Source organism: Eublepharis macularius, chromosome 10, assembly GCF_028583425.1.
Source record: "Eublepharis macularius isolate TG4126 chromosome 10, MPM_Emac_v1.0, whole genome shotgun sequence".
Classification (NCBI taxonomy): domain Eukaryota; kingdom Metazoa; phylum Chordata; class Lepidosauria; order Squamata; family Eublepharidae; genus Eublepharis; species Eublepharis macularius.
The window spans coordinates 95,265,614-95,291,843 of record NC_072799.1 but is presented as its reverse complement, the minus strand read 5'-3'; the positions used below and the strand labels follow the sequence as shown (position 1 = coordinate 95,291,843).

Genomic DNA, 26,230 nt, shown 5'->3' with positions numbered 1-26,230 from the left:
GACTCGAGGAGGGAGGGCAATGCAGGGGAGCCCCTCGGGAGCTTCAATTTGTTATTCCACCTGAAAGAGAAGAAAAAAGAAAGCACCTTTATACAAGAAAGGACAGTTTCTTTCCATTCTTTCATTGGAGGGTTCATTTTTTCTTTCAAAAATTAACAGACCACTTGTGATATAGATTGTTGGAAATATTGACTGTATTTCATGTTGTTACATTTGTTGTATTTCATTTTGATTGTAAATATGAAGATTACTGATTAGAAAAAACTATGACTTGTTTTGGTTCTATGCCTAGTACTGGTGCTTTTAAGTGACTTGATTTTCATTCCTGGGACCTTGTTTCTTGTCTATCTTTAGACAAGAAAGACAACTCCTACTTTTACATGAAAGGGATGGGTAAAGTGAGACAGAGACATGGAAGCCCTGTCACAGGATGTTAGCAGCAGCTAGCAAGGAGGAAACACTGAAAAGCACCACAAATTTGGAAGAAGCAAATTCCCTTGAGGTTCCACCTTACCAATTTTTATGGGAGCAGTAAACAGAATCAGAATCACAGAATCACGGAGCTGGAAGGGGCCATACAGACCCTCCAGTCCAACCCCTTCCCAATGCAGGATGAGCCTAAAGCATCCTTGACAAAGATTCATCCAGCCTCTTCTTGAAAACTGCCAGTGAAGGGAGCTCACCACCTCCCTGGGCAGCCGATTCCACCTTTGAACTACTCTGACCATGAAAAAGTTTTTCCTAATATCCAGCCAGTACCTTTCTGCATGTAATTTAAGCCCGTTGCTTCGAGTCCTATCCTGTGCTGCCAACTGGAACAGCTCCTTGCCCTCCTCCAAATGACAGCCTTTCAAATATTTAAAGAGAGCAATCACGTCCCCCCTCAATCTCCTTTTCTCCAAATAAAAAATTCCCAGGGCCCTCAGCCTTTCCTCGTAGGGCTCAGTCTCCAGACCCCTGATCATCCTCGTTGCTCTCCTCTGCACCCTCTCGATTTTGTCCACATCCTTTTTGAAGTGAGGCCTCCAGAACTGCAGGCTGTACTCCAGGTGTGGCAATATAGGCAAGGCAAGGCAATATAGACAGGGACTATGACCTCCTGTGATTTCAATGCAATGGCCCTTTTGATACAACCCAAGACTGAGTTTGCCTTTTTTGCCACTGCATCACACTGACTGCTCATATTTAGTTTACAGTCCACTCTTACTCCAAGATCTCTTTCGCATACACTACTACCTAGACGTGTATCCCCCATCCTGAACTGGTGCTTCACATTTTTGTGGCCCAAATGTAATACTGTGCACTTGTCTTTGTTGAATTGCATCCTGTTCACAACCGCCCACTTCTCCAGAGTATTCAGGTCTTGGTGAATTTGAACTCTGCATGCATCTGACGAAGAGAGCTGTGGTTCTCAAAAGCTGATGATGCATCTGACAAAGAGAGCTGTGGTTCTTGAAAGCTTATGCTACAATAAAGTTGGTTAGTCTTAAAGGTGCTACTGGACTCTTCACATATTAGGAAGTCATAGAAAAAAATCTATTTCAGACTATACTTAGAATTAGCAAGTAAAAACTCAGGTAAAGGGTAGGTTATAGAACACATTACAAGTTTGTGCAGGGGTGGGGGAGATCCACATTAATTATTACAATATAAAATATCAAGAGCCGTGAATTTAACTGAAGTTCTAAAGAACTCTAGCAAATTAAAGCCCTAGGTCTGGTAATTTCTATACAGTACTTGGAGTAACAGAACAGTTGGTTTCCATGAGAAATAAATTCAGTGTAAATTTTACAGTCCCCCTGCAAGTCAAAAAGTACCCTCGTACTGAAGAGACTGTTTTCTGTGTCTCTATATGGGTTTTGCACTGGGCTTGTCAAGCCTTTCCTTCCAGCTGAGGGAACCCACAGAGCCTCCTATAATTTGGGGGAACTAGACTTGTTTTGAATGTAACATTTCCCCTCAGCTGCTAGATATTTTTATGGTAGCAACCAGGGCTTTTTTTCTGGGAAACGAGCTGGTGGAACTCAGTGGGTTGCCCTCAGAAAAAATGGTCACATGGCTGGTGGCCCCGCCCCCTGATCTCCAGACAGAGGGGAGTTGAGATTGCCCTCTGTGCCGCTGAATGCGGAGGGCTGAGTAAATCTCAACTCCCCTCTGTCTGGAGATGGGGGGGCGGGGCCACAGGCCATGTGACCATTCTCAAGAGGTTCCAGAACTCCGTCCCGCCGCGTTCCAGCTGGGAAAAAGCCCTGGTAGCAACTGTAAAGGCTGTAAAGGATTCTCTGCTGTGAGGTCAAGTTTTGTGGTGGGTAAGAAGAACTGAAGAGATCACTGAAGCAGGAAGTTTATAAAGATAGCAAAGGAGACTTATTTATGTACAGGTCATTTTTAAAGATCAGATCGGCAGCCCGGGTGTCCCAGCCTTCCAAGGGGAAAAGGTGGCTGAGGCTACCGCCCTGTGCTGCATGGAACTGAATCACTTCGTCACTCCAGGATGCAAGTGAATTACCTAGTTTCACTGAAGCGTTAAGCAAACAAGAGACACTCACACAAAGAACACATGAGATATGTGACTGAGGACTTTTAAAAAATAGGATTGGTTTAGTTTTGAAATATAGAAGAGCAAAGTCTGCATCCAAGCAAGTGTGCAGGGAAAAAATAATCAGAAGACAGCATGCCTCAGCAACCAGAAGTTTGGAAAACAATACCCTGATGGAATAGGTAACTCAGCATGCCTTGAACATTAGGGCAAGGGGGGGGCACTGCATGTTTAACATCTATATGTGCCCCCTTGCCCAGTTGGTGCAAAGTTTCGGGCTTGGGTGTCAATATGCAGATGACACCCAGTTGTATTTGATGATGGGTGGCCGGCCCGACTTGGCCCCAGATGTCCTGGAGTGTGCTTTTGAAACTGTGACTAGATGGTTGAAGCAGTCAGCTGAAATTGAACCCGATGAAGATGGAGGTCCTGCACATTTAGCCGTGGGTGTTTAGGTATGGGTAGGGCTTTTTTTCTAGGAAAAAAGGTAGTGGAACTCTCTATTATTACATGTGCACGCGAAAAGCGTGCACACCCTCCCGGAAATGTGTGATGACGTCACTTCCGGAAGTGATGTCACTCCCAGGAGTGACGCCATCAGCACAATGCATTATGACAAGATAAATTTTAGTAAGCTTGGAAAATTACACTATTATGAGAAAGGTTTTCCTTTACTGGAGCAATTCAAAATTAGATACTCAAATTTAGCTGCATTCGATTTATACTTAGTTTAAAATGGATTTTTTAAAGTGGAGTACCGGATCAGATTTAAGGTTTTGGTATTAACCTACAAAGCTCTGTGCGGACTGGGACCAGAGTATCTGCGGGACCGCCTCTCCCCATATATCCCCCGGAGGATGCTTCAGTCAGGAGAGAAACAGCTGTTGGTGGTCCCTGGCCCCAGGGAGGCCCGCCTAGCCTCAACCAGAGTCAGGGCTTTTTTGGTCCTGGCTCCAACCTGGTGGAGCGCTCTGTCTATTGAGACCAGGGCTCGGCAGGATTTGTTATCCTTTCACTGGGCCTGTAAGACAGAGAGGGCCCGCCAGGCGTATGGTTGAGGCTGGGCCGGGGCCTCTGCTGGCCTGATAAGAGGGGGAGAGAAATGATGTAAACCCTCCCAATTAGATTTGTCCACCATCTGCTTCAAATTAGGTAACTGCTGCCCTCTGTTGCCGGTGATATTGTATGAAATGCTGAACGCTGACTGTTTTTAAATGTTTTATGGAGCACGTGATATTTATTATGGTTTTAAATGATGTGATCTGCCCTGAGCCTGATTGGGGAGAGGGCGAAATAAGAGTCCAAAATAAATTTAAAAATTAAAAGATCTCTGTGTGTATGAGTAACTCTCTTGATAGTAAGCGGCTTCCCTTTGTTTAAGGTGGGAATGCCTCCTCGCCCTGGCCCCTCATCCGTTTCTGTGTCCCTTGGGCGATTCTTCTTGTCTCACGGCTTCCTAGGGGGAAGGAGGTTTTCTTCAGAGCTCCTGTCATGAAGGCCTCATCCACACATCCCAACCCAGGCCTCGATGCCATACGAGGGGCCCGCTGGTAAACCCATCAGAGTAGGACTCTTACTTTCAGTTCCAAGACGTTGCTGTGAATGGAACCTACTTCAATAAACTGGACGTTCTACCTTTTCGACAGTTTGATTGCCTGAGGATTAATTACTTCTGACTGACTGAGGAACATTGCTACCAAACAAAATTTAACTATTTCTAATACACTTGAGGCTAAAGAAGAAGATGTGGAAAGACAGTGCTGCAGAACAGCCTTTAAAGTAGCCCAGCAAGGAACGAAGAGACCAGCACTGAGAAAAATCACACCATTCCCTCTGCCCTCAAAATAATACTATAGCTGAGAAAACTGAGAAGTCATAAACCTTTCCTGCACAATTTTTGCTGATTTTGGCCCTTTTGGCCACTTTGGGTTTTCTTCTGAATTCCATACAGTTAACTCCCCTTCAGTTTTCAATGCAGTGTTCAATGTTTCTATTCAAATTTTCTGCCTTCGCTTATTCCCCAATGTTTTATTCAATGTGGTTTGAGGTTGGCTTTTCAGTTGTGCAGAATTTTCCTTAGCCCCCCCCTCTGTTTCCCTCTGTTCTGCCCACCTCCCCTTTAGGCCACTTCTCACTGATTGGTCCCTCCATCCTACTCTCAGCCCCTTCCTCCCACTTCCCCCTCCTCCTTCCCCTTGTTCCCTTCCTGTCCCAAGACAGACCTTTTTCTGTGTGAAGAAAATTTCATTAGGGCGTTATATCATCCTAATGGCGCTGTTGTTGCATTGCGTCAGTTTGCCCCCATGGTGCCAACTTCTGCCTCCCAGCCCTGGATTAGCCCAAGTGGGCCTCTCCAGTTTGGATGGCAGAGAGGAGGGGGTCATAAATCCTAAACAAAAACAAAAATGTCTACTCAGAGCTTGACTGTCTTGTATTGGAGTTTTTTTTAAAAAAACGAGCATAGTGATGTTATAATGTCATAATGTTATAAAGTCATGCTTGGTTTTTTTAAAAAAATCCCCGATACATGACAGCAATGCACCAAGTAGTCATTTTTGTTTAGTTTTGTTTAGACATTTATGCGCGCGCGCACGCGCACACACACGCACACACACACACACATACACACACACCGCATGAGTCCATACCCGAGAGCCCTGCCTGAGCTGACCCAGAGCCGGGAAGAAGAGGCCGGCACCAGGGGGACAAATGGACACAATACAACAACTGTGACGTTACAACGTCATTGCGTTTTCTTTTTTTAAAAAAGGTGTGGCATTTCAATATGATGATAGGCTTACATGGATATCTTTTAGGTTTTCAAAGATGAACTACTTATGCTTTTTGAGTAAAATTTCTGTTTGGGGTGACTCTGTGCCAACACGGCACGTGTTCCATGTTGGGTTTGCTTCTGCTTTAGTTTCTCTTTTGTTTTTTGTCTCCCCCCACCCAGCATTGACTCCTTAGTGCCTTTGGTCGTCATAATGTCGTAACGTATGCAATTGTGCATACATGGAAATTTTTAGAAGGCTGATGGTGATAGACAGCACTGGTGATGCTGACAGTGACACCAACGATGGCACCCGCACTTCACCACATAATCCTCTTTGTTTCATGTCTGTCTGGACAAAAAAAAACAGCACCCGTACTGGGATTAAAAGCAGTGCTCAAAAAGATGGGTGTCAAAGCTGATCTGATCCTTGAGGAGCACAAACACTCAAAAAGAGAGGAGTAAATCCCTTGTGAGGAAAAGGTCTTACTCATCCATAATGAGAGGAATCAGGGCTTTTTTTCAGGGGGAATGCAGGGGAACGGAGTTCCGGAACCTCTTGAAAATGGTCACATGGCTGGTGGCCCCGCCCCCTGATCCCCAGACAGAGGGGAGTTGAGAGGGCCCTCTGCGCCGCTGAGCGGCACGGAGGGCAATCTCAACTCCCCTCTGTCTGGAGATCAGGGGGCGGGGCCACCAGCCATGTGACCATTTTCTCCAAGGGCAGCCCACTGAGTTCCACCACCTCTTTTCCCAGAAAAAAAGCCCTGAGAGGAATGATACAGGGTGCCCTTTTTAAAGACGTGGAAACACTATCACAAGTTCTTGTTTCACCGCTTTAAGCAAACACACGTCTCTCTGTAGAAACAGGATTAGAATGAAATCCTTTGCATCACGTTGCAGTTTTGTCGCTAAGATTTTTCATTGACTTGATTTGCTACAGAGCTGCCGAGGGTTTGTTTAAGCTTCCACTGTTAGCGTACCAAAAGCGCAACTGGCCATCAGGCAGCCAAGCCTTAAACCCTGAAGCCCGTACCTGGAATTGTTTTATGTCACCATCACTGCACACTGTAACCTACAGCAGAGGAGAAACATCAGACAGACCCAGCCCATTTCAACACACGCTGCAGGTTCCAGCCCCAAGGAGGAAAATTCCCCGGAAAGCCAAGACAGAACACAGCATCCCAAGCTTGCAAAACTGATCCGTAAAGCAAACACTTGAGAACAGTTTTGAATAAAGCCGCACATGCTGGGGGGAAATGTTCTTGCAGTTCTGCCCCATTTAGTTTGAAGACATTGAGCTTACCAGGGCTTTTTTTCTGGGAAAAGAGGTGGTGGAACTCAGTGGGTTGCCCTCAGAGAAAATGGTCACATGGCCGGTGGCCCCGCCCCCTGATCTCCAGACAGAGGGGAGTTTGTTTGTTTTTTTTATAAATTTTTTATTTTTTCATAACTACAAAACACTACACCAGACTATCACAAGGAAAGGGGAGAGGGAAGGGACAAAGGGGGGTAGAAAAAGAAAGGGGGGGGAATGAACTACAAACACTAAACACTACACTTCAATGTTTCCCTTCATACTGTCATAATACAAAAATAGCTCCATAGAATAATGATGGAGTGGTTAATCATACAGAGAATAAACATTTCAAATTCTGATTAAACTTTCCTCCCCCTTCTAGGTCCCGGACGCAGTTCTCTCTGTGCAACTGCTGTTGCGATGCTCTCCTCCTCCTCCCCCCCCTCCGGCTCCTCCTTTTCTTCGTTCTTGGTGCAGCAGAGTTCTGGGTTTTTATTCTCAAAATCCTTTAGTTGATCTTCTGATAATATCTTATAGGCCTGATCTTTATATCTGAACCATATTCCTTCCGGGAATAACCATTTGTACTTTATTCCATGGTCCCTCAGAAGAGCTGCAAACTTTTTATATTTAAAACGCCGTTTCCGGACTAGAAATGGAACGTCCTTCAAAATCTTGACTTTCAAACCCATAAAGTCCAAATCCGCATTGTATGAGTTATATAGGATGGTGTCCCGAATCTTTTTAGATGAAAAGTCAATAATGATCTCACGAGGCAACTGTCGCTTTGTTGCATATTTTGAAGAAGCCCGACGGACCTCCAAAATGGCGCTTTTAACCTCTTCTTTAGTCGTCCTCGCGGGTGTCGCCAGTAGTTCCGAGACCAAATCCCACAGATCCTCATTTTCCTCCTCTTTCACGTTTTGGAGACGCAAAATTGTCTGCGTTCGTTCCACCTGTAGCCCGATCAGCTGGTTCTCCACCAACTTCAGCTCCTTTTTTGTAGCCTTCACAAGTGACGCACTTTCCAGAGCAGACTTTTCTGCCCCCCCCCCGCTGCTGCCTTAATGGTTTTCACCTCGCTTTCAATTAAGCCCACCCTTTGATCAGTTTCGTTCAGCTTGTCAACAAAGGGTTTTATGGCTTCCACCACCGCCCTGCGCACCAACTCTTCGAGCGACTCCCCCTTCTGCAAGGTAGCCGAGATTGACTTACCGAGAGCGGGACTTTGCTTCTTTGCTGCCATTTTGGGGGGGGGGGCGCCAACAAAATTCTGGAACTCAACGAAGGGGAAGAGCGAGTCTTCTTCAGATCAACCTCTCCTTCACAAACACTTGTAGAACAGAAGGGATTCGCTTGTTTACAGGCTTCCGCCTGTTTCTTTTACTTGCCGTTTCTCGTTGCCCGACGGCACTCGAGGCGCCGCGCACATCTGCCGGCCTCCATAGGGACAAACGGGCAATTCCCCCCCCGCATTGATTTTGGGGAGTTCTTCCCGCCGCGTCCCGGACCCTGGCTCCCTCCCTGGGAGTCCTGGGGGCTAATCCTTGCGGATCAGCCGCCCGGTCAGGGTGCCCGGTCGTTTCCTCCTGGACCAGCCGAGAGGAGCGTCCGGCATGGCTGAGAAAACGAAACCGAATCGACAGAGGGGAGTTGAGATTGCCCTAAGCGCCGCCGAGCAAGGGTTGTCAGAAGTCCAGATGAAAATGTGCAGGGGACAACATCTGGTCCAAGGACTGCCAGTGAACTATTGCTCTTTTAAAAGAGAGCGTTGGTCAGTTGTATTTAAAGCAGTCACCCCCCTCCCCAAATGACTTTGCTGCTGTAGAGCTCATTATGGGAACGGAACCTACCCTATGTCAAGAGCACAATTTGTAGGCTGCCGCATTGTGTAAATGCAGCTATTGCATAAAGGAGAAACAAGCTCGACCTAATCCATTACTTCAGCAAGCACATGCTTTGTGTGTTTGTACAAGTTTATTACTCTGCCAAGGATTAGCAAGAAGCTAGAAGAAGAGAGCTCGAAGTTCCCCTAAAGTGTCTTATGGTTTTCCCAAATTCAGTGGGTGTGGTAGTCATTCTCAATTCATTTAATATATTTCAGAAGCCAATATTCCCTCCTAACTCATTTTACAGTACTGTACTGCGATCAGATGTGAATTTGTTCCATCTTTCTTCTTCGCTCAGCCATAGAGAACGCAATTCTATGTCCCCAACCTTTGCTTTCTGGAAATTCTTTGGTGTATTACCACATAGCAGAGTGGTGTGACAAGGATAAAGAGATTAGAAGTATTTTCATTTAACTCCATCGGTCCCAGAGCTGGCAAACGACAACAGAGTTACTGACAGTCATAAGCAATTCTTTATTAAAATGAAAAAGGTATACAATTCAGACAAAAAAATCAGTACGCAAATGGGACTTCTGACTTTAAAAAAGACCACAAGTACTCTGTAAATAAAGTGAGATGCAAACTGGAACTCCTACACAGTCTTTGCTGCTTGTCTATTGGGACACTTTAATGTTGGTCTGGAAACAGAAAAGGGTGGGCAAATATCCAGCAACAGCTGAGGTGCCTTTTCTGCCAGCCCCTCAGTGCTCCCGTAACTGTCTTGACACAACAATGCATCACAGCATGGAAAAGGGGGCAGCTGCATGTTAGACATGTTTGTTGCATTCACATTTTACTGGTTATGTCTAAAAATGCAGCGTTTGAGTTGTTCCCAACTTGCAATAAATCAAAATATTCTTATACACATTAGTACTATAACAGATTAACATAGTGGTTAAGTGGCTGGGCTATAAGCCAGAACTCTGTTGGTTCGACTCCCTCTACTGCCATGAACTCTGCAGGTGGCCTTGAGTCAGCCACTCCTCGCAGCCCCAGCTCCCCAGCTGTAATGTGGGGATAATAATGACACTGACTTTGTTAACCACTCTGAGTGTGGCACTAATTTGTCCAAAAGGGCGGTATATAAGCACATAGTTGTTGTTGTTTTTATTGTTATTATATAAATCTGGAGTTGCTATGGCATTTGTATACTTAGCTGTAATACAATTGCAATTATTTTGTTTCACAGATGGGTAAAAAGAAACCCACTTCAGACTTCCACTGAATGTGCAAAGGAAGGGGTAGGGCATGTTGCCCAGCTTCCACCTTCCTTGTGTTCATTTGAAGAACTATATAAGAACTATATATAACTATATGTCCCTTTAAAGAGCCTATATAAGGCAGCGTTCAGATATTAAGAACAAACTCCAGTTAATCGATGTTGGTGCCCAGTTTGAGTTCATTTGCTCTCCCCCCCCCCCCAGTCCTCTGTCATATGAATATTTCTGAGCTTAACAAACCTCCAATTCACCTAAAAGACGGCACCTCACTGAATGGGACTGACTGACACCACAGAAACTGGGATTCTAAATCTAGCTTTAATCCCAGTATAGAATCCTTGGTTGTATGGAGTAAACACAGTTCGACAAGTTGCTCACATTTAGATATATGGAACTAAAGCTTGAGGAAACCTGGAAGTGTTTGATACAACATGCTTAGCACTCTGCCTTTGTTTTCCAGGGTACCCAATTATCCAAATTCTGTGTCACACTCACAGCCCCCACGAGGACAGCTGCATTTGCATAAACCCAATGCCAACCTTTAAATGAACACATTTAGGTTGGAAGCAAATACAGGACAGAATTTTTTAACATTTGGAACGTAATCCTAAACATATTTGAATGAAGGTGATCTTTTATCAATGGATCTCAATGTTAGTTTACAACTGCACTTCAGCACTATTGTTTGTTGGTTTCAAACACAAGTTCGATTGCATTTGCTCTTCAGTTGTACTCAGAATGAAGTCTCAATATATTCACTAAGGCTTAGTCCCCAGGACTTTTTTTTAAGATGGCAGCCCTTATATTTTTTCATACTTTTCCCCCCCTTCAATTTTCTTCTATGTTTTTTATTCCTTTCGATGGTCTTTGGAATATTATGCAATGTGTTCCAATGCTGCTGTCTTTGACACTTTCCACACAGCAACCCTGATGTGCGGTTTCTATAGCTGCTCATGCAACTCCCGGGAAAGCTCTGTGGCGACAGGGGATCTGCATGGAATGCCGCACTCCGTGTTTCCTAGCTTCTCTTTCTGCTTCCCTACACATGGCCCCAAACTGATGCCACTTTTCCCTTTCTAAAAAATGCAGGGCTTTTTTTTCTGGGAAAAGAGATGATGGAACTCAGTGGGTTGTCCTCAGAAAAAATGGTCACATGGCTGGTGGCCCCGCCCCCTTGATCTCCAGACAGAGGGGAGTTTAGGTTGCCCTCTGCGCCGCTGTGCAATCTCAACTCCCCTCTGTCTGGAGATCAGGGGGCGGGGCCACCAGCCATGTGACCATTTTCAAGAGGTTCCGGAGCTCTGTTCCCCCGCGTTCCTGCTTGAAAAAAAGCCCTGAAAAAATGTGTATGTACCATTGGCCCTGGAGGGGGTTCCGTTTCCTCACCTGCCACGCACCGTCACCCCAGTGGAGATCTCAATTGGCCTGGAGTCAGTCACTGTGCAACTTGCCCAGCAGCTAGCTTTTACCTGAAAAAGTACAAAGGCCGGGAAGAATGCTCGTTTCTTTGGGTAGTTTTCTACACCGCCTGCATGCCATTCTTGCATCGAACCTTCCTGCACATGCCAATTGCATTTGCTGCACTTGCACCTGTTTGTTTATTTACGTTATTTATAGACCGCCTTTCTCACAGAGACTCCAGGTGGATTACACAGTGTGAGTTAGTACAGTCAGTTTCAAGGACGTTTCAATACCTGTGTCCTGTGCGGCATTCCATGCAGCCGTCCCCCTCAGTGGGACAGAGACAAGGACAGTGAGCTTAGCTCAAGGGCCAGGAGTGGAGCTGAGGCTCTATAAAGGGAGGGAGGGGGAAGGGGAGGAGGCTGGCTGGCGGGAGGGGTCCCGCATCAGGAGGCAGGCTCTTCTCCCAGGTAATGCTGCGTAACCTTGAGGTGGGAGGAGTTAACCTTCACCAATAAAACAACTAGTGACTGGGCTGGTTCATCTGAGACCCAATGGACCCTAAATATGATGTTGCCCTGCCCCCAGAGCACTCTACAGGCAGCATAAAAGTTGTCTGAATTTGAAAAATAAATAAATAAAGGAGCAAATGGTGGCCTTGGCCTAACAGAGATCAGGAAATAGTTACATTGTCTTTCTGTTTCTCCAGGGCGATGGGCTATGGGTTGTAGATAGACAAGAAACTTTGGGGCCTTTTACAGGCTACAACTCCTCCAACAATATTATTAACGTTTCAAAACAACACTCAGTCTGGCAGAAGAATCCGTTCTTTTATGAGGATTATCCTTCTGCGTGGGGTTCCACAGGGCGGAACCAAACCCACACAGATGATCCAGTTCTGTGGTGATCAGGCGGCCCTTTTTTGTCACGCGCCTTTGAAAGAGTACCTTCATACAACCTCAGAACAGAACGTGGATGGACGGACTGCATCTTCACTACATAACAATTCACAATCTACTGCTGAACAACTGTCATTTCTCCAACTCATTCAATGCCGCAGGAAAAAGGACTCCCCTTGGACCTCACCTGACGGCGGCATTGCCGTGCTAGATCTCTACACAGAATGCTTCCGCTGCCAAGCCCAAACCGACATGGTCAAGAAACATCTCTCACAATAAAATCTCGCCCATGCCAGAAAAAAAATTCAATGAACAGCCTTGAAACAATCCAGACATCATAATTAAAGAAGCTGAGAAAGGGGGAACAGCTGCCATGATGGAGAAATCTGACTACATCCTGGAGGACAAAAGACAAACGCTACTTTCTACAAACAACTACCCTCAGATCCCACTCAGGAATATCAGAAAGAACTAAACTGGATTATAAAGGAATTGCCCAGACTTATACAAGAACAAATCTATATGACTCGTGTGACAGGAGCCTCGACCAGACACTTCCTATCTTCTGCCCCAAACACACAAAGCCTGACAACACAGGGCACCCTGTCGTCTCTGGCACAGGCACCAGGACTGTAGGGGTGTCTGGATACGTGGACTCCATCCTCAGATCCTAGGCCATCAATGCCCCCAGTTATATGCACACCACCACAGACTTACTAATTTTATTTATTTATTTATTTATTTATTTATTTATTTATTTATTTATTTATTTATTTGTCATTTATAGTCCGCCTTTCTCACTGAGACTCATAGTGTGAAATAAGTGCACTCAGTATCAGGACATTTCCATAAAACATGTCATAGGATTTTACAAAGATATAGCATTAGCAAGGATCCAATACAAAGTTGAAGAATTGCTGAAACAGAACATAATAAGTTCTAGGACTGACATTAGATAACATGAGGCACAGGTAGTATATAGGAGTACATATTTAAAGCAACAGATAATATGTAAGGCAACCTAATGGTGAAATCTATGGTTCCTAACTCATTAGCGAAACATCTGGGACCTCTTTCCTACAATACCGCCCTCTTAGCTGAGAAAAAGGGCTTTTTGAATAATTCGGTTTTGGATTGTTTGCAGAAAGCCAAGAGCGTGGGAGGCAGGCTGCTCCATAGGGTAGGGGCCACCACTGAGAAGGCCTGTGCATGGGCTGCAGTTGATTTTGCCCATGTACAGGCTGGCACCTGCAAGAGACCCTGTTCAGCTGCCGTGGAGGGACATAGGGAGGGAGGCGGTCCCGTAGGTATGCTGGACCAAGGGTGTGAAGAGCTTTGTATGTAATAACCAATACCTTGAACTGAGCACGGTAACTGATGGGTAGCCAGTGGAGTGACTGTAGGATGGGAGTGATGTTCATGCTCCTCTTCGCTCCTGCTAACAGTCGAGCTGCAGCATTTTGCACCAATTGGAGCCTCCTAGTTAACTTAGCTGGGAGACCAACGTATATAGTGCATTACAATAGTCAAGTTTTGATGTTACCATAGCATGGATGCAGGGGGCCAGGTCAGCCGTGTCGAGATAAGAAGCCATCTTCCAGGCTAGAGTGAGACTGTAGTAAGCATTTTTTGCAGCTGCCTTAACTTGTTTTTCTAGTAGTAGCGCTGGATCCAGTATAACTCCTAGACTCTTAACTGACTCTGCAAGTGTCAGACGAACCCCATCGAAAGTCTTTCAAGATGTCTGCCTTCCCAACAAGCGTCATTTCAGTCTTGTCTGGGTTTAATTTTAATTTGTTATTTTTCAGCCATTTCACCACAGCTATAAGGCAGCGATCTTAGATTTCTACTGCATCCTGCGGGGACCTGGATAGCGAGATACAGGGTTGGGTGTCATCTGCATATTGACGACATCCCACTCTATAGCTGCGAATGAGTTCTCATAAAGTTTTTATGTAGAGGTTGAATAACATGGGAGATAAGATTGCGCCTTGCAGGACCCCACAAGATAATTCCCATTCTGGAGATAGCTGATCTCCGACAGCAACCCTTTGAGCCCGTTCCGTGAGAAACAATTTAATCCAGTCCAGGGCACATCCTTTGATGCCCACTTCTGTTTCTAGACGCCTCAACAGGATGGCATGGTCTACTGTGTCAAAGGCTGCAGACAGATCCAGGAGGAGCAATAAGGAGGCATGGCCTTTGTCTATATTCAGACGGAGATCATCCACTAATGCTACTAGAGCTGTCTCTGTCCCATGTCCTGGTTTGAGTCCAGACTGGAAAGGGTCCAGAGTGCTAGAGTTTTCCAAGAAGATCTGGAGTTGGTCAGCTACTGCTCTCTCAATCACTTTGCCCAGAAAGGGCAGATTAATACCATCTATTGACAATCTTCCAGTTAACACCATTTTGGCCACCATGGATGTCTCTACACCAACATCCCCCCCCCTCAAGGAGGGAATACAAGCCACTAGGAACACCATCCTTGACAACGCCACAGCTGACCTTGCTACCAAGCTCTGCCAGTTTGTCCTGGTGATGATTTATTTCTTCAGATCAATGGCACAGCCATTAGAACCTGCATGGCGCTGTGATATGCCAACATTTTATGGCTGACTTGGAGAAGCCCTTCCTCAGCTCCCACCTGTCTTGTACCCGAGATTCATGAATGACATTTTTATCACCTGGATACCTGTGAAAGAAGCACTGGAGAAATCTCACCAGGCTTTCAGCATCTTCTACTCCACCATCAACCTGATCATGAATCAATCTACACAAGAAGGACATTTTCTAGACACCCTCTACAAATACGTGATGGAAGCATAAAAACCACCTTATATCAAAAGACAACTGATCACCAAGCATATCTACACACCTCCAATCAGCATCCCAAACAGCCACCTGCTATAAACAGGCTACAGAAAGGGGGGGGAAGTCTCTGTGGACTACAGAATATCTTTAGCTTGCAACATATATAATGTCATTAATTACAACAGGTTTAAAGTTCAGTATGTGGGTGATTTTTAAAAAATTTGATAGCAGTTATCATACTGCCACATTCAAGCACTGCAGTTAACTTGTCATAAAGCGATCAACAGAACTTATTGAAGGCAAACGTTTTGGTCATACAGGGGAGGGAATTGAATTTGGCTGCAGTTCTTCCATGTGAGAAGACGCAGCCAGAAACCCAGAGTGGCGTCAGCGTTAAAAAGCTGGACCAGCATCAAATCCCTACTTTGCCCTGGAACTTGTTGTGGCAACTTGGGCCAGTCACTTCTCAGCGACTAACTTACTATGTGTGGATGTGAAAGTTGGACAGTGAAGAAAGCTGACAGGAAGAAAATGGATTCATTTGAAATGTGGTGCTGGAGGAGAGTTTTTCGGATACCAGGGATGGCCAAAAAGACAAATAAGTGGGTTCCAGATCACATCAACCCTGAATTCTCCCGAGAAGCTAAAACGACAAAACTGAGGCTTTGGTCACATCCATCATACTTTGGTCACATGATGAGAAGACAAGTCTCACTGGAAAAGACAATAATGCTAGGAAAAGTTGAAGGCAGTAGGAAAAGAGGAATACCTAATACGAGATGGCTTGACTCAAGAAAAGAAGCCACGTCCTCCAGTTTGCAAGATCTGAGCAAATCTTGGAGGTCTTTCATTCATAGGGTCACCATAGGTCGGAGGTGACTTGACGGCACGTAACAGACACACAACTAACCTCATGCTGATGTTAGGATGACAAAATGGAGTAAGGGAGGGCCATGGGATAAAATTGTAATGTGTGAACAAAAGTGACAAAGAATATGGCCAAAATCCAGAAGAAATGCACACCAGCTGCACTGGAATTAAATTTATTTTTGTTATTTTGCTGATGGATTATTAGGAGGAAGTAACTTCCCACAATTTCCTGTGTGTATGGCCATGAGACACACACAGCAGGTGACACAATTCTGTTCTCTCTTGCCTTGTTTGTATTGCCATCCCTCTCTTGTACTGGGAGAGGTTTTCTTCCCTAGTTCATGCCAGTTCAGTGTAGTGGTTAAGCGTGTGGGCGGGACTCTAATCTGGAGAGCCGGGTTTGATTCCTCACTCCTCCACTTGAAGCCAGCTGGGTGACCTTGGGTCAGTCACAGCTCTTTCAGAGCTCTCTCAGCCCCACCCACCTCACAGGGTGATTGTCATGAGGATACTTTGTAAACTGCTCTGAGTGGGCATTAAGTTGTCCTGAAGGGCTGTATATAAATTGAATGTTGTTGTTGTTATGCTTCTTTAATGGTGGCAATGCACCAAAATGCATTTTAGGCACACACTCTAAGCGAGTCTCTATTGAGTTTAAGAGGACTGTCTCCCTAATAAGCATGCTCAGGATTGCAAGGCTGTCAACTATATTTTGCTTTCTGTACTACAAATTAAAATAGCCTTTTCTACTCTCGTATTAATTTCAGAGAAGAAAGAAAGAGGTGGAAGTGATCAGCATATATTGAAATACTGACGGGGACTAAAGAAGATTTCTGTCGACTGGGATGTAATCACTGTGAGTTACTAACCTCTTGTAGAAGCATGAGGAGAGCTAGTAGGAGAATCAGTCCCTCTTCCCTGGAATGGAACTGGCCTCCACACCAGGTCAGTATTGCCGCAGACGGCATTCACGCCGATGTAAGAAAGCTAGTAACATCACAAAGCAAAATGCAATATACTTGGGTCACATTTGCAAAGACTTTGCACTCCAGTCCTATACAGAAGCCCCTACTGAACTGAAGTAGTAAAATCAACGGGAAATGAACCTGCCTTGTTTGCGGAGAGAGACGCATGCCAACTGGTTTCTTTGGATGACTAAGATTATAATTTAAAGCAAGCGTGCTGATCTGGCGAAGCAAAACATTTTTACAAGGTTTGGTAAACAGAATATAGATCAGAGGTCCTCATCCTTTTTAATTCTGTGGCCACATTTCGATTTCTGACAGATGGTGGTGGGCATAACCACGAAATGGCTGCTGAGGGAGGTGGAGCCAAACACAAAATATCACAGAGTGAGGAAAGTTATGCCTAAATCTGATAGCAGCTCTTCAACATTCCAGACAGAAGCTCTGTTTAACAGGATGCCTTTTAAGATTAAAATATTATTGAAAAATATTTTCTTGCATGCACACAACGTAAGTATACATACTGAGCTAAGAAACCCTCATCCGGCAGTATCCATCTTCATGTTGCAGGCATCTAACGTACTTGTGCAAAAAGAAAAAGAAATACTTCTTCTGGCTTCTTCTACACTTTAGATGAGCTCTTCTCTCATGAGCCAAGACATTTGCAGCCTTCATAATTTCTTGTAACAATGACAGTTGGTGTTGAAGGGTTTGTGACAGAGCTGTTTGCATACGTGAGGTGTACAGTAAGAGAGATATTCCGGCCAGATTTTGATAGGAACAGAAATGATTTTTGAAAAGTTTTGACAATTTGATGTAGTGGTGTAATTACACAACTTCCACCTGAACAACAACAACAATAGCAGCAGCAGCAGCATTTGATTTATATACTGCCCTTCAGGACAACTTAACGTCCACTCAGAGCAGGTTACAAAGTGTGTTATTATTATGAAAATATATTCAAGTTGGAAAGACTCCAGTAGAAATTCTGGTTAGGTGTATTAAGCATTTTAGCTGTGTTGACCCATCGTGTTTAGCCAGAAGGAAGTCCCCACTACGTTTTTAGAAATCACTCTGTTATTTGCACAAGTAAAGTACTTTATATATAAAGCCATTGTCAACATTACACATAAACATCAGAAATTCTAAATGCCCCACTTCGCCCTGTCCACATTTTAGAAATGCTGGCAGGTGCCAAGAAACATGTTGGCGGGTGCCACGTTGCCCACAGCAACCCTGTTGGAGACCCATGATATTGATCTTTCAACTTCTAGTGCTCCTCCACCAAATAAAAAAAACGAGAGAATTGTTACTGGATGGTTGTATGGTGATACAAGAACAGGGCAGTCTGGAGAATTTTTCTGTCTTCAGCAAAGACAGAGCAAGCCATACGACCAAGATCACAGCAAATATGCATGACCTGTAAGCTACCTTTTCTATTCAGATTATCAGAGTATTTGAAAAGTGGGAAGCGCTGGGGAGACACACATGCAAATAACTTGGAATGCTAGAAAACTGGATAAACAGGAGTGCTGTTTAATAATGGGAGGCGGGAGGGGTCTAGCCTTAAATTATTTGCAATTCCACCATAAACACTACAAAGGAGATGTAAACCCAAGAAGAAGAATACTGATAAAAATGTTTACAGGAACATGGTAGGCTATCCAATCTATGACAGACAAAATGAATGTGTAAAACAAACATTCACTGACAAGATTAGGTTGACACAGGGAGGACATTGTTCAGTTATCTTGATTATTTTCAGTGACAATGGGAAGGCTTACTATGTCTTTTCTCCGTTTTCTAAGAAAAAGTAAAGTGTTTTTTTAGCCAAGAAAAAATGTATAATAGAACTTTCCTTAAATGTCCTTATAATCGTCTTGGGAAAGAAGCCCCGCTTGGCTGAATGATGTATCTTCAAAACTCTTTTAATTCTCGCTATACAAAGCAGAGTTTGTCTTGATAAAGGTGCTGTGCCCATAATAAAGAGTTCTACATACTGGAAAAAATAGTTTACAGGACCTGAGCAAACCTGTCAATGACAGGGAGTTTTGAAAGTCATTTAATTTAGTGGGCTGCCATAAGCCAGAAACAACTTGACAGGACATAATACACATACTGGGGGCAGGCGGGGAGATGATTGTAGTATGCAGCCTTCCCACATGACAGACGTCAAAATATTAAGGACAGTAAAAGCACATTTCAAATATAAACTCCCTTCGTTTAAGATGCACATAAACCTATATTTGTACAGCTCATTTATGCTATCGGACTGGAAGACATACAGCCTGACCCCTATATGTCTACTTAGAAGTAAATGCAATCAAATTTAGATGACCATACTTCCCACTAGATGAGCTTATTTTTTCTCATACACATATTTTGATTATTTATTCACTTCATTTATACCCTGCTTTTCTCCCCAATGGGAACCCAAAGTGGCTTACAGAATTCTCTACTCCTCCATTTTATCCCCACAACAACCCTGGAAAGAAGGCTAGGCTGAGAGTGCACAACTGGCCCAAGGTCACCAAGCAGGCTTCCATGGCAGAGCGGGGATTCGAATCTCAGTCTTCGAGATCCTGGTATGTCTCTGCAGCCAAGATCAAGATAATCCACACTACGGTATTCCCCATTGCCATGTATAGATGTGAAAGTTGGATGGTGAAGAAACTGACAGGAAGAAAACTGATTCATTTGAAATGTGGTGCTGGAGGAGAGTTTTGCGGATATCATGGACAGCCAAAAAGACAAATAAGTGGGTACTAGATCAAATCAAGTCTGAATTCCCCCTAGAAACTAAAATTACAAGACTGAGAATATCATACTTTGGCCACATCATGAGAAGACAAGGGCCGATTCCAGATGGCCTACCTTTCGCCGGAACGTCGCGCGTCATTGCGCCAAAAATGCGAAATATCGCATTTTCTTGTGAGAGTTTTGCGTGACGCCATGCGGCGGCGTCGCACAAAACTCGTGCGAGAAAATGCGATTCGCGCTTTCGGCGCAACGACGTGCGACGTTCCGGCGAAAGGTAGGCCATTTGGAATCAGCCAAGATTCTCTGGAAAAGTCAATAGTGCTAGGGAAAGTGGAAGGCAGCAGGAAAAGAGGAAGACCTAAAACGAGATGGCGTGACCCAATAAAAGAAGCCACGTTCTCCAGTTTGCAGGATCTGAGCAAGTCTGTTAACAATAGGACATTTTGGAGGTCTCTCATTCATAGGATCATCATAGGCTGGAGGGGACTTGACAGCATATAACACACACACAAACACACCTTGCAACCTCTATAGTCTGTATTAACATTATAACACAAGGGTAGTCAATCTTGTTGAACTTGTGGGCACTTTTGGAATTTCGAGAACAAGTAATAACTGCAAAATCATAATTGCTGCCCTGAGAAAGTAGCACCGATCACAAAGTTTTAGACAGTCCAAGCCAAGCATCCTCCAGTGACAGAAGCAGCTGTTTCCCAATCAGTACTCCCTACTAATGCTTCCTCAGCACAGCTAAATCACCTCCTACTCTATTGAAATATAACCAACCAAGACTGGCTTTTTTGGACAAGAAGCAAACGGGTGCCAGGGCACGCATGGGTACCACGCTGGGGATGGCTGCTATAACAGATGGAGCTCAGATCAGTTTACAAACCCACGTTAAATATATAGTATTTTACTTAAATTAAGTTCCACTATTTCATTCTAATCAAGCTTTATTAGTTTTAGTGACAAATCATAAAAAGATAAAATACAGAGGACTTTGGGAATACATGATCAGATCCAGGGCTTTTTTTCAGGGGGAACGCAGGGGAATGGAGTTCTGGAACCTCTTGAAAATGGTCACATGGCTGGTGGCCACGCCCCCTGATCTCCAGACAGAGGGGAGTTGAGATTGCTCTCCGCGCCGCATCGCGGCGCAGAGGGCAATCTCAACTTTCCTCTGTCTGGACATCAGGGAGCGGGGCCACCAGCCATGTGACCATTGTTCCACCACCTCTTTTCCCAGAAAAAAAGCCCTGGTCAGATCCCTAGATTCCATTTTAGCTAAAAAAAACAGCTGCAGGGGGAAGAGGAAATATTGACCCAGGCCACGATGCTGAGGCAGAAGCGTCAATATCTCACACACAGTTTCCTAAACTGGAAATGGAAAAAGACAGGCACTTGTATCACGCCTGTCTTTCCCTCGCTTTCCACAGGGAACAGCAGCCTGGAAGCTGAGAAGTAGCATGGGGGAAGGAAAGAGTTAAGCTTTCCAGCATCGGCCCCCATGCCCCCACTGCAACTTCTGCTGTTAAAATACATATCTGGAGGTTGTAGATTCACTCATATGGATGTTTAGCTTGCTCCTTTTCAAAGTATAGTAGCAGCAGTATAGATCTGGTGATAAAAATCTGATTCAAAACACAATGAATTCAAGTCACTGTAGTTACAGAAATCTATAATACGATTTAATATTGTGCTCATGTATCTCTCTGTCCTGTCTTTCAACTTAAGAAAAGGTCATGGCAGAGCCCAGCACGTTTAGCAGTCTATGACCAAAGCTATTCCCTGGGGAAAAGGGGACGCTGGGTGTTAACGTCCACAGATTAGTGGCTTGTGGGAACCAAGCAACTCTCTTAGAAGCCTGGGAAATACAGAGACACGGGGTCGTGATGGTGGGTTCAGAAACCAGCCTTCTTAAAAGGGAGAGCTACTGAATATTTGGTTTCGAAACAGAACTTTTCAAAAATGTGCAGGCTCAGGAGGAGTCTAGGCACCTCAGTTCGCATTTTCATGCCAATATGATATTCAAAAAACGGCACAAGGCAGCCCGGAGGGCAACTAGTCTCGCTGTGGGTTCAGAGACCAGTGTTCCCCCATCAGAAGGTCACAGAGATATGCGCAGAACCTGTTCTTTCAAGAGGGTCACCATACGCACAAGCAAACGTTGTTTTTGAGCTTCACCAGGTACGTGGTGAACCCATTAAGCAAGGCTGATTTTTCAAAGTTACATGTGATTAAACAAACAAACAAAAACGTATATATCCCTTCACAAGCCATGATGTGTGTTAAATTATATATTTGGATTTCTAAGCATTAACTTTATTGGATCAGGGTCTGTCTCCTTACTGGGAGTTTACAGCAGATGGGGGGGAATCCTACACTCATCCTCCAGCTCAAGTTTGAAGCCTTCCTCCTGCGTAAGGAAACATCTCCCAATTTCTTCCACTTAAGCTCCTTGGAGGGTGGTGGGAACCAGCCCACGATTCATTGCTACCCCCATTAGTCCAGCACAAACTTGGAGGTCCACAGCTGGGTCTCCCACTGTGCACGGTAATGTTATTTGTTTGTGTCATATCTAGCCTGCCTCTCTCTGTTGCAACTCAAAGCTAACGGCATGAGAATACAGCCTTTTGTATTACAAGCAGCCGGCTCAATCAATACCTTGTTTGCGCCAGAATACATGCGTCTGAATGGGGAGGTAACCTCAAAGAAGGAACAAGCATCAAATGTCTTTCAATCTAGCTTCTCGAGATGGTTTGTGGATTCCGCTGCTGCAGTTCTATCTCTGCTATCATATGTGATGATGGTAAAATAGTGAGGGGGGAAATGAGAAACTTATAACATATTTTCACTCCCAATTATCTTTAGAAAGCAACAACGTGAACTGTAAAACTTGCTAGCTGCTCAAACAAGAATCCAGTAGGTACAAAAAGAAATTCTCATAAGCAGCATATTTCGGTTCTTATCTTGTGTTCCTTTTTCAGAGTGTACATTGTACTCTGTTTTACACAAGGCCCTGCTTCATACCACAAACGACGACCTTTCACCCTGACAATCTGGCACCTGCAGGCTTTGCATGCATGTTTCAAAAAAGAGGGTTGCAAATTCTCTGGGAAGGAGACAGAACTCCTATCTAACTTGCTAAATATTTGTTGCAGCAGCACAAATGGTTTTGTTTCCCCTTAAAATCATATATGCTCAGTGTCAGAGTTTTTAAAGCACACATTGCATGACTGTTCAAGATAACTTGGGGCGGGGGGGGGGGGAAAGAAGGTTTAAAAAGACATCACTGTTAGATTCAAAACACCTCGACAGCCGAGATCTGAGCAGAGGTCCCCCCATTATGACTTCAGGGAGACCAACGAAGCAGGAAAGAATAAAAGGCAAACTTTAACAATCAGAATTGTTCATTACCTTCTCCCAATCAAGTTACCTTTCCAAGGAAAACAGATGTACACTTACACATGCGCGCACACAATTAAGAGAGGATAAAATCCTGCACATAGGATCCCATTGCTGTTAATGGAATTTCACAGCACCATCATATACATATTTTTAGCAGCAAATACCAATGGGGCTTACTCTTAAATAAGCATAATTTCGCTACCTCATACAGCCCATTACTGCCATTGGCACCAACTATCACAGGTAGGCAGGCTACACCACATTTAACTGTTAAAAGGCCATAGATGGTTTTGGCTAAATCTTGTTCATACTTACCAGCGAGTAAGTCCTACTGAACTCAATGAGGTTTACTTTTCAGTAAAAATGCACAGGATAGTAATTCTAGAGGGGGCTGTTTTAGTGTCTCATAGCAAAAACTAACAGGCTTCTAATGGGACCTTAAAGATGGTGAAGAAGAAGGAGCTCTAGTCTACAAACACTTATACTGAAATAATATTTTTTTCCATCTTTAAATGGCACCGCAAGACTCATTCAGAGAGTCCGACGCTGAATTTGGAACATGTTGGCTCATTTCCTGATACACTGTAAGTCCTCCTGAGCAACACTGAGGGGCCGCCGTGGGGTGTGTAAAATAAATATACACATAAATACATGTAAATATAAATATAAATCTTGCCTAGTATTTTGACAACCAACACAGTTACTTATTCTATTAATGATTTCAAATAGCAGTTGAAAAATATGAAAGTACCATTGGTCCCTTTCCCATGTTTATATTAGACAGGCACAAGGAGGAAAAGAAGGCAATGATGAATTTATTCTCTTACAAATGATTAAAGCTTAAAGTAAACAAGTCAGCCTATTCTGTCGGGTTTGTTTTTTAAAAACTTGCAAAAACCATTCAAAAGTTGCTTATAGCCTGTCCCCAAGATGCAGTTTAAGAGGGCAGAACCAAAGACAGAAAGCCAGCACAGGAAAAATACACCTACCTGGATCGAGCGTCTGAAGACCTGGCAGCATTCAAAGGAAGAAGGAAGAGCTTCGGGTCTGCAACCTAATGTATCTTCATACTTTTTTTTTTTTGGTAGCAGCCTGCTAAATGAGAAGTGTTGAGCAACTCCCTCCAATACCACTCGCTGCAAGAAATCTCTTTTAGCCTTAACCCCCTCGGCTCAGTCTTGGCCTTTGGGAATGTTCTGAAGACTGAAAATGTGCCCAGAGAGAAACTTACAATTAGTGGAACCAGGGGAACCCAAATCCAGCCTTCTCATTGGCCCCAACGGCGCATTCCATGAGTGCTAAAACGGTGCTAATCAGAGGCAATCTCGGAGACTAAATTCCTGACTAGACATAAAGCATTAAAGTTAAGCTACTCCACTTCCAGAAGTGAAGTTTTCCCACCTACTGACAGGGGGTAGGGAGGGTCTTGGGCTAAAAGTGTGACTCTCGGGAAAACATGCGCCTGCCTCTCTGTTCTCCAGCCCCCCCCCCCCAGTTCTTTTCCCTCACAGAAGCAAGGCTGTCTCTTGTGCACTCCCAGCCCTCAAACTCACCAAACCAGATTTTTTACTCACAACAAAAAACAACTTCCCGTAAATCTGAACTGAAATATTACCCCGTTCACTGAGCCTTTGTTGGCTAAAGACCAATTGAACATTCTTCATGTTTTGGCAAAGTAAATAAACCTTAATTTTAAAAAGGGGAAAAAATAGAAATCCAGAACTTGCAGAGAGGTACCAGGTTGCAAGACGAGAGAAACATTTACGTGGTGAGCATTCTTCCTCTGTACCAGAATATTAGGGTTGGGTTTTTTTTAAGCTATCATCCTCTTAATTCCCGCAGGTTGTCAGAGAAAATTCTCTCAATACCAACGATTGACTAGTTTTAACCCTTCTTCACTCACCTACATGGAGAGTTCTCAGCTTGGGGTGAGGTGGAGGTCTTGTGCCTTTAATCTCACAATGTGAGACACTCACATTTCCCAGTTATAGGCGGCCGGGGCGGGGGGGGGGGAGTGAGCGGCATTTCTCTATGTCCAGCTGCTAAAGGCCCGTCAGCGGAGGCAGCCTTGTGCAGTGGCTTCAGTGCCAGAGAAGGATCTGGGTGGCCAAGACAACTGCTCTTTTTTATACGAACCTACCTCACAGGGCTGTCATTATAAGGATAAGATCAGAGGGGAGAACAGCGGTGTAAAACACTTTGGCTTCTCCTTGGGGAGAAGAGCAGAGAGCAGGGCATAAATATGTAAATAAATGCAAAATCATGCCCTTCAACATGAGAACAAGTAGTCCAGAATAAATTCCACCCCCCCCCATTTTGACAATCTGCATTTCTTCACTCACACTGCCATTCCCAGGGTGTATGCAAAATGAGTTTTTGCAATTCAAGAGTCCAATCTAAATATATACATATTTACAGAGTTACGTTCCACTAAATTCAGTGGGATTTACTTCCAAGGGAGCATGCATAGACTTGGAACTAAAGAGCCTTGAAGGACATTCATTTACTTTCAAAACTATACATTCGAAATGTAAGAGAAAGGACTAAGCACACTCACCTAGGCCATACCATAACTGGAATTTATGGAGAAATAAGTACCTCCTTGGAGTAACTGGCATCATTTCTATACCATTTTCAGCTGCATGCTTACTCAAACAAATGTATTGTTCCTATTGACTTAACACTACTTCTGGTTTTTCAAAAGGAACAAAAAGAGAAACTGGGAGAGAAGCAATAGTTAAGTCTTTTTTAAAACCTCTTTGACTGCCAGTTACCATGAGCCCTCAAACAAAACGGGCAGGGCAAGGCAAGTTATCAACTCACCCCACCCATTTACACCGCCCCCCCCCCCCCCGTAAAGGCTAAACTGATCTGAACTGTTTAAGCAAAACACGAACCTGCTTGCACAATATATAATCAGGCTTCAGCAATCTTATTCAGAACTTGTGACTAAACAAAAAACCTAGAAGAGGAAGCACCCACCCTCAAAGACCTTCTTGAAAATTCTAATTCCTGTTTGTATTATTATGCAACTGGGGAGGGAAAAAATGTTACAGCCTCTCTTGTGAATGGCTGGTTGCATTGGCCAAGACCCAAAGAGCTACTTTAAGCAAGAACTTAAACATGCCTCCTTGGATCTCCCCCCCCCCCCCCGCTTTAAACTGTAGACCTCACTCCCCAACACCATGTCTCAGTCTTTTCCTGGTCTAAAATTATGAGAAGAGTAATACTACCCATCTACATATCTCTTTATAATATTCAAAGCACATTATCATCAGACATTACCTTACAATATGAGAGTTCGGCTGGCAATGTATTACCAGGGGCTTACTTCCAAGTAGACCTGTTTTGGCTTGTTCCATTTATCATCTCCAGGTTGCAGGAAAAATACTCTCAGG

General features: G+C 44.2%; 1 protein-coding gene across 4 annotated transcripts in view; it reads right to left on the bottom strand.

Annotated features, from left to right (window-relative positions):
- The window catches only part of RBM47 (RNA binding motif protein 47), a 103,742-nt gene extending 78,245 nt beyond the window's left edge, over positions 1 to 25,497 (bottom strand). For 3 of the 4 annotated variants that reach the window (XM_054990343.1, XM_054990344.1, XM_054990349.1), the window contains exon 1: positions 25,390 to 25,497. In XM_054990343.1, coding sequence (XP_054846318.1) covers positions 25,390 to 25,403 — 14 coding nt within the window. In that variant the 5' untranslated portion in view covers positions 25,404 to 25,497. Of the gene's footprint in view, positions 1 to 23,821; positions 24,170 to 25,389 lie in introns of those variants that run through there. The other variant, XM_054990345.1, reaches the window with a different exon arrangement.
- Between the last annotated feature and the right edge of the window lie 733 nt (positions 25,498 to 26,230).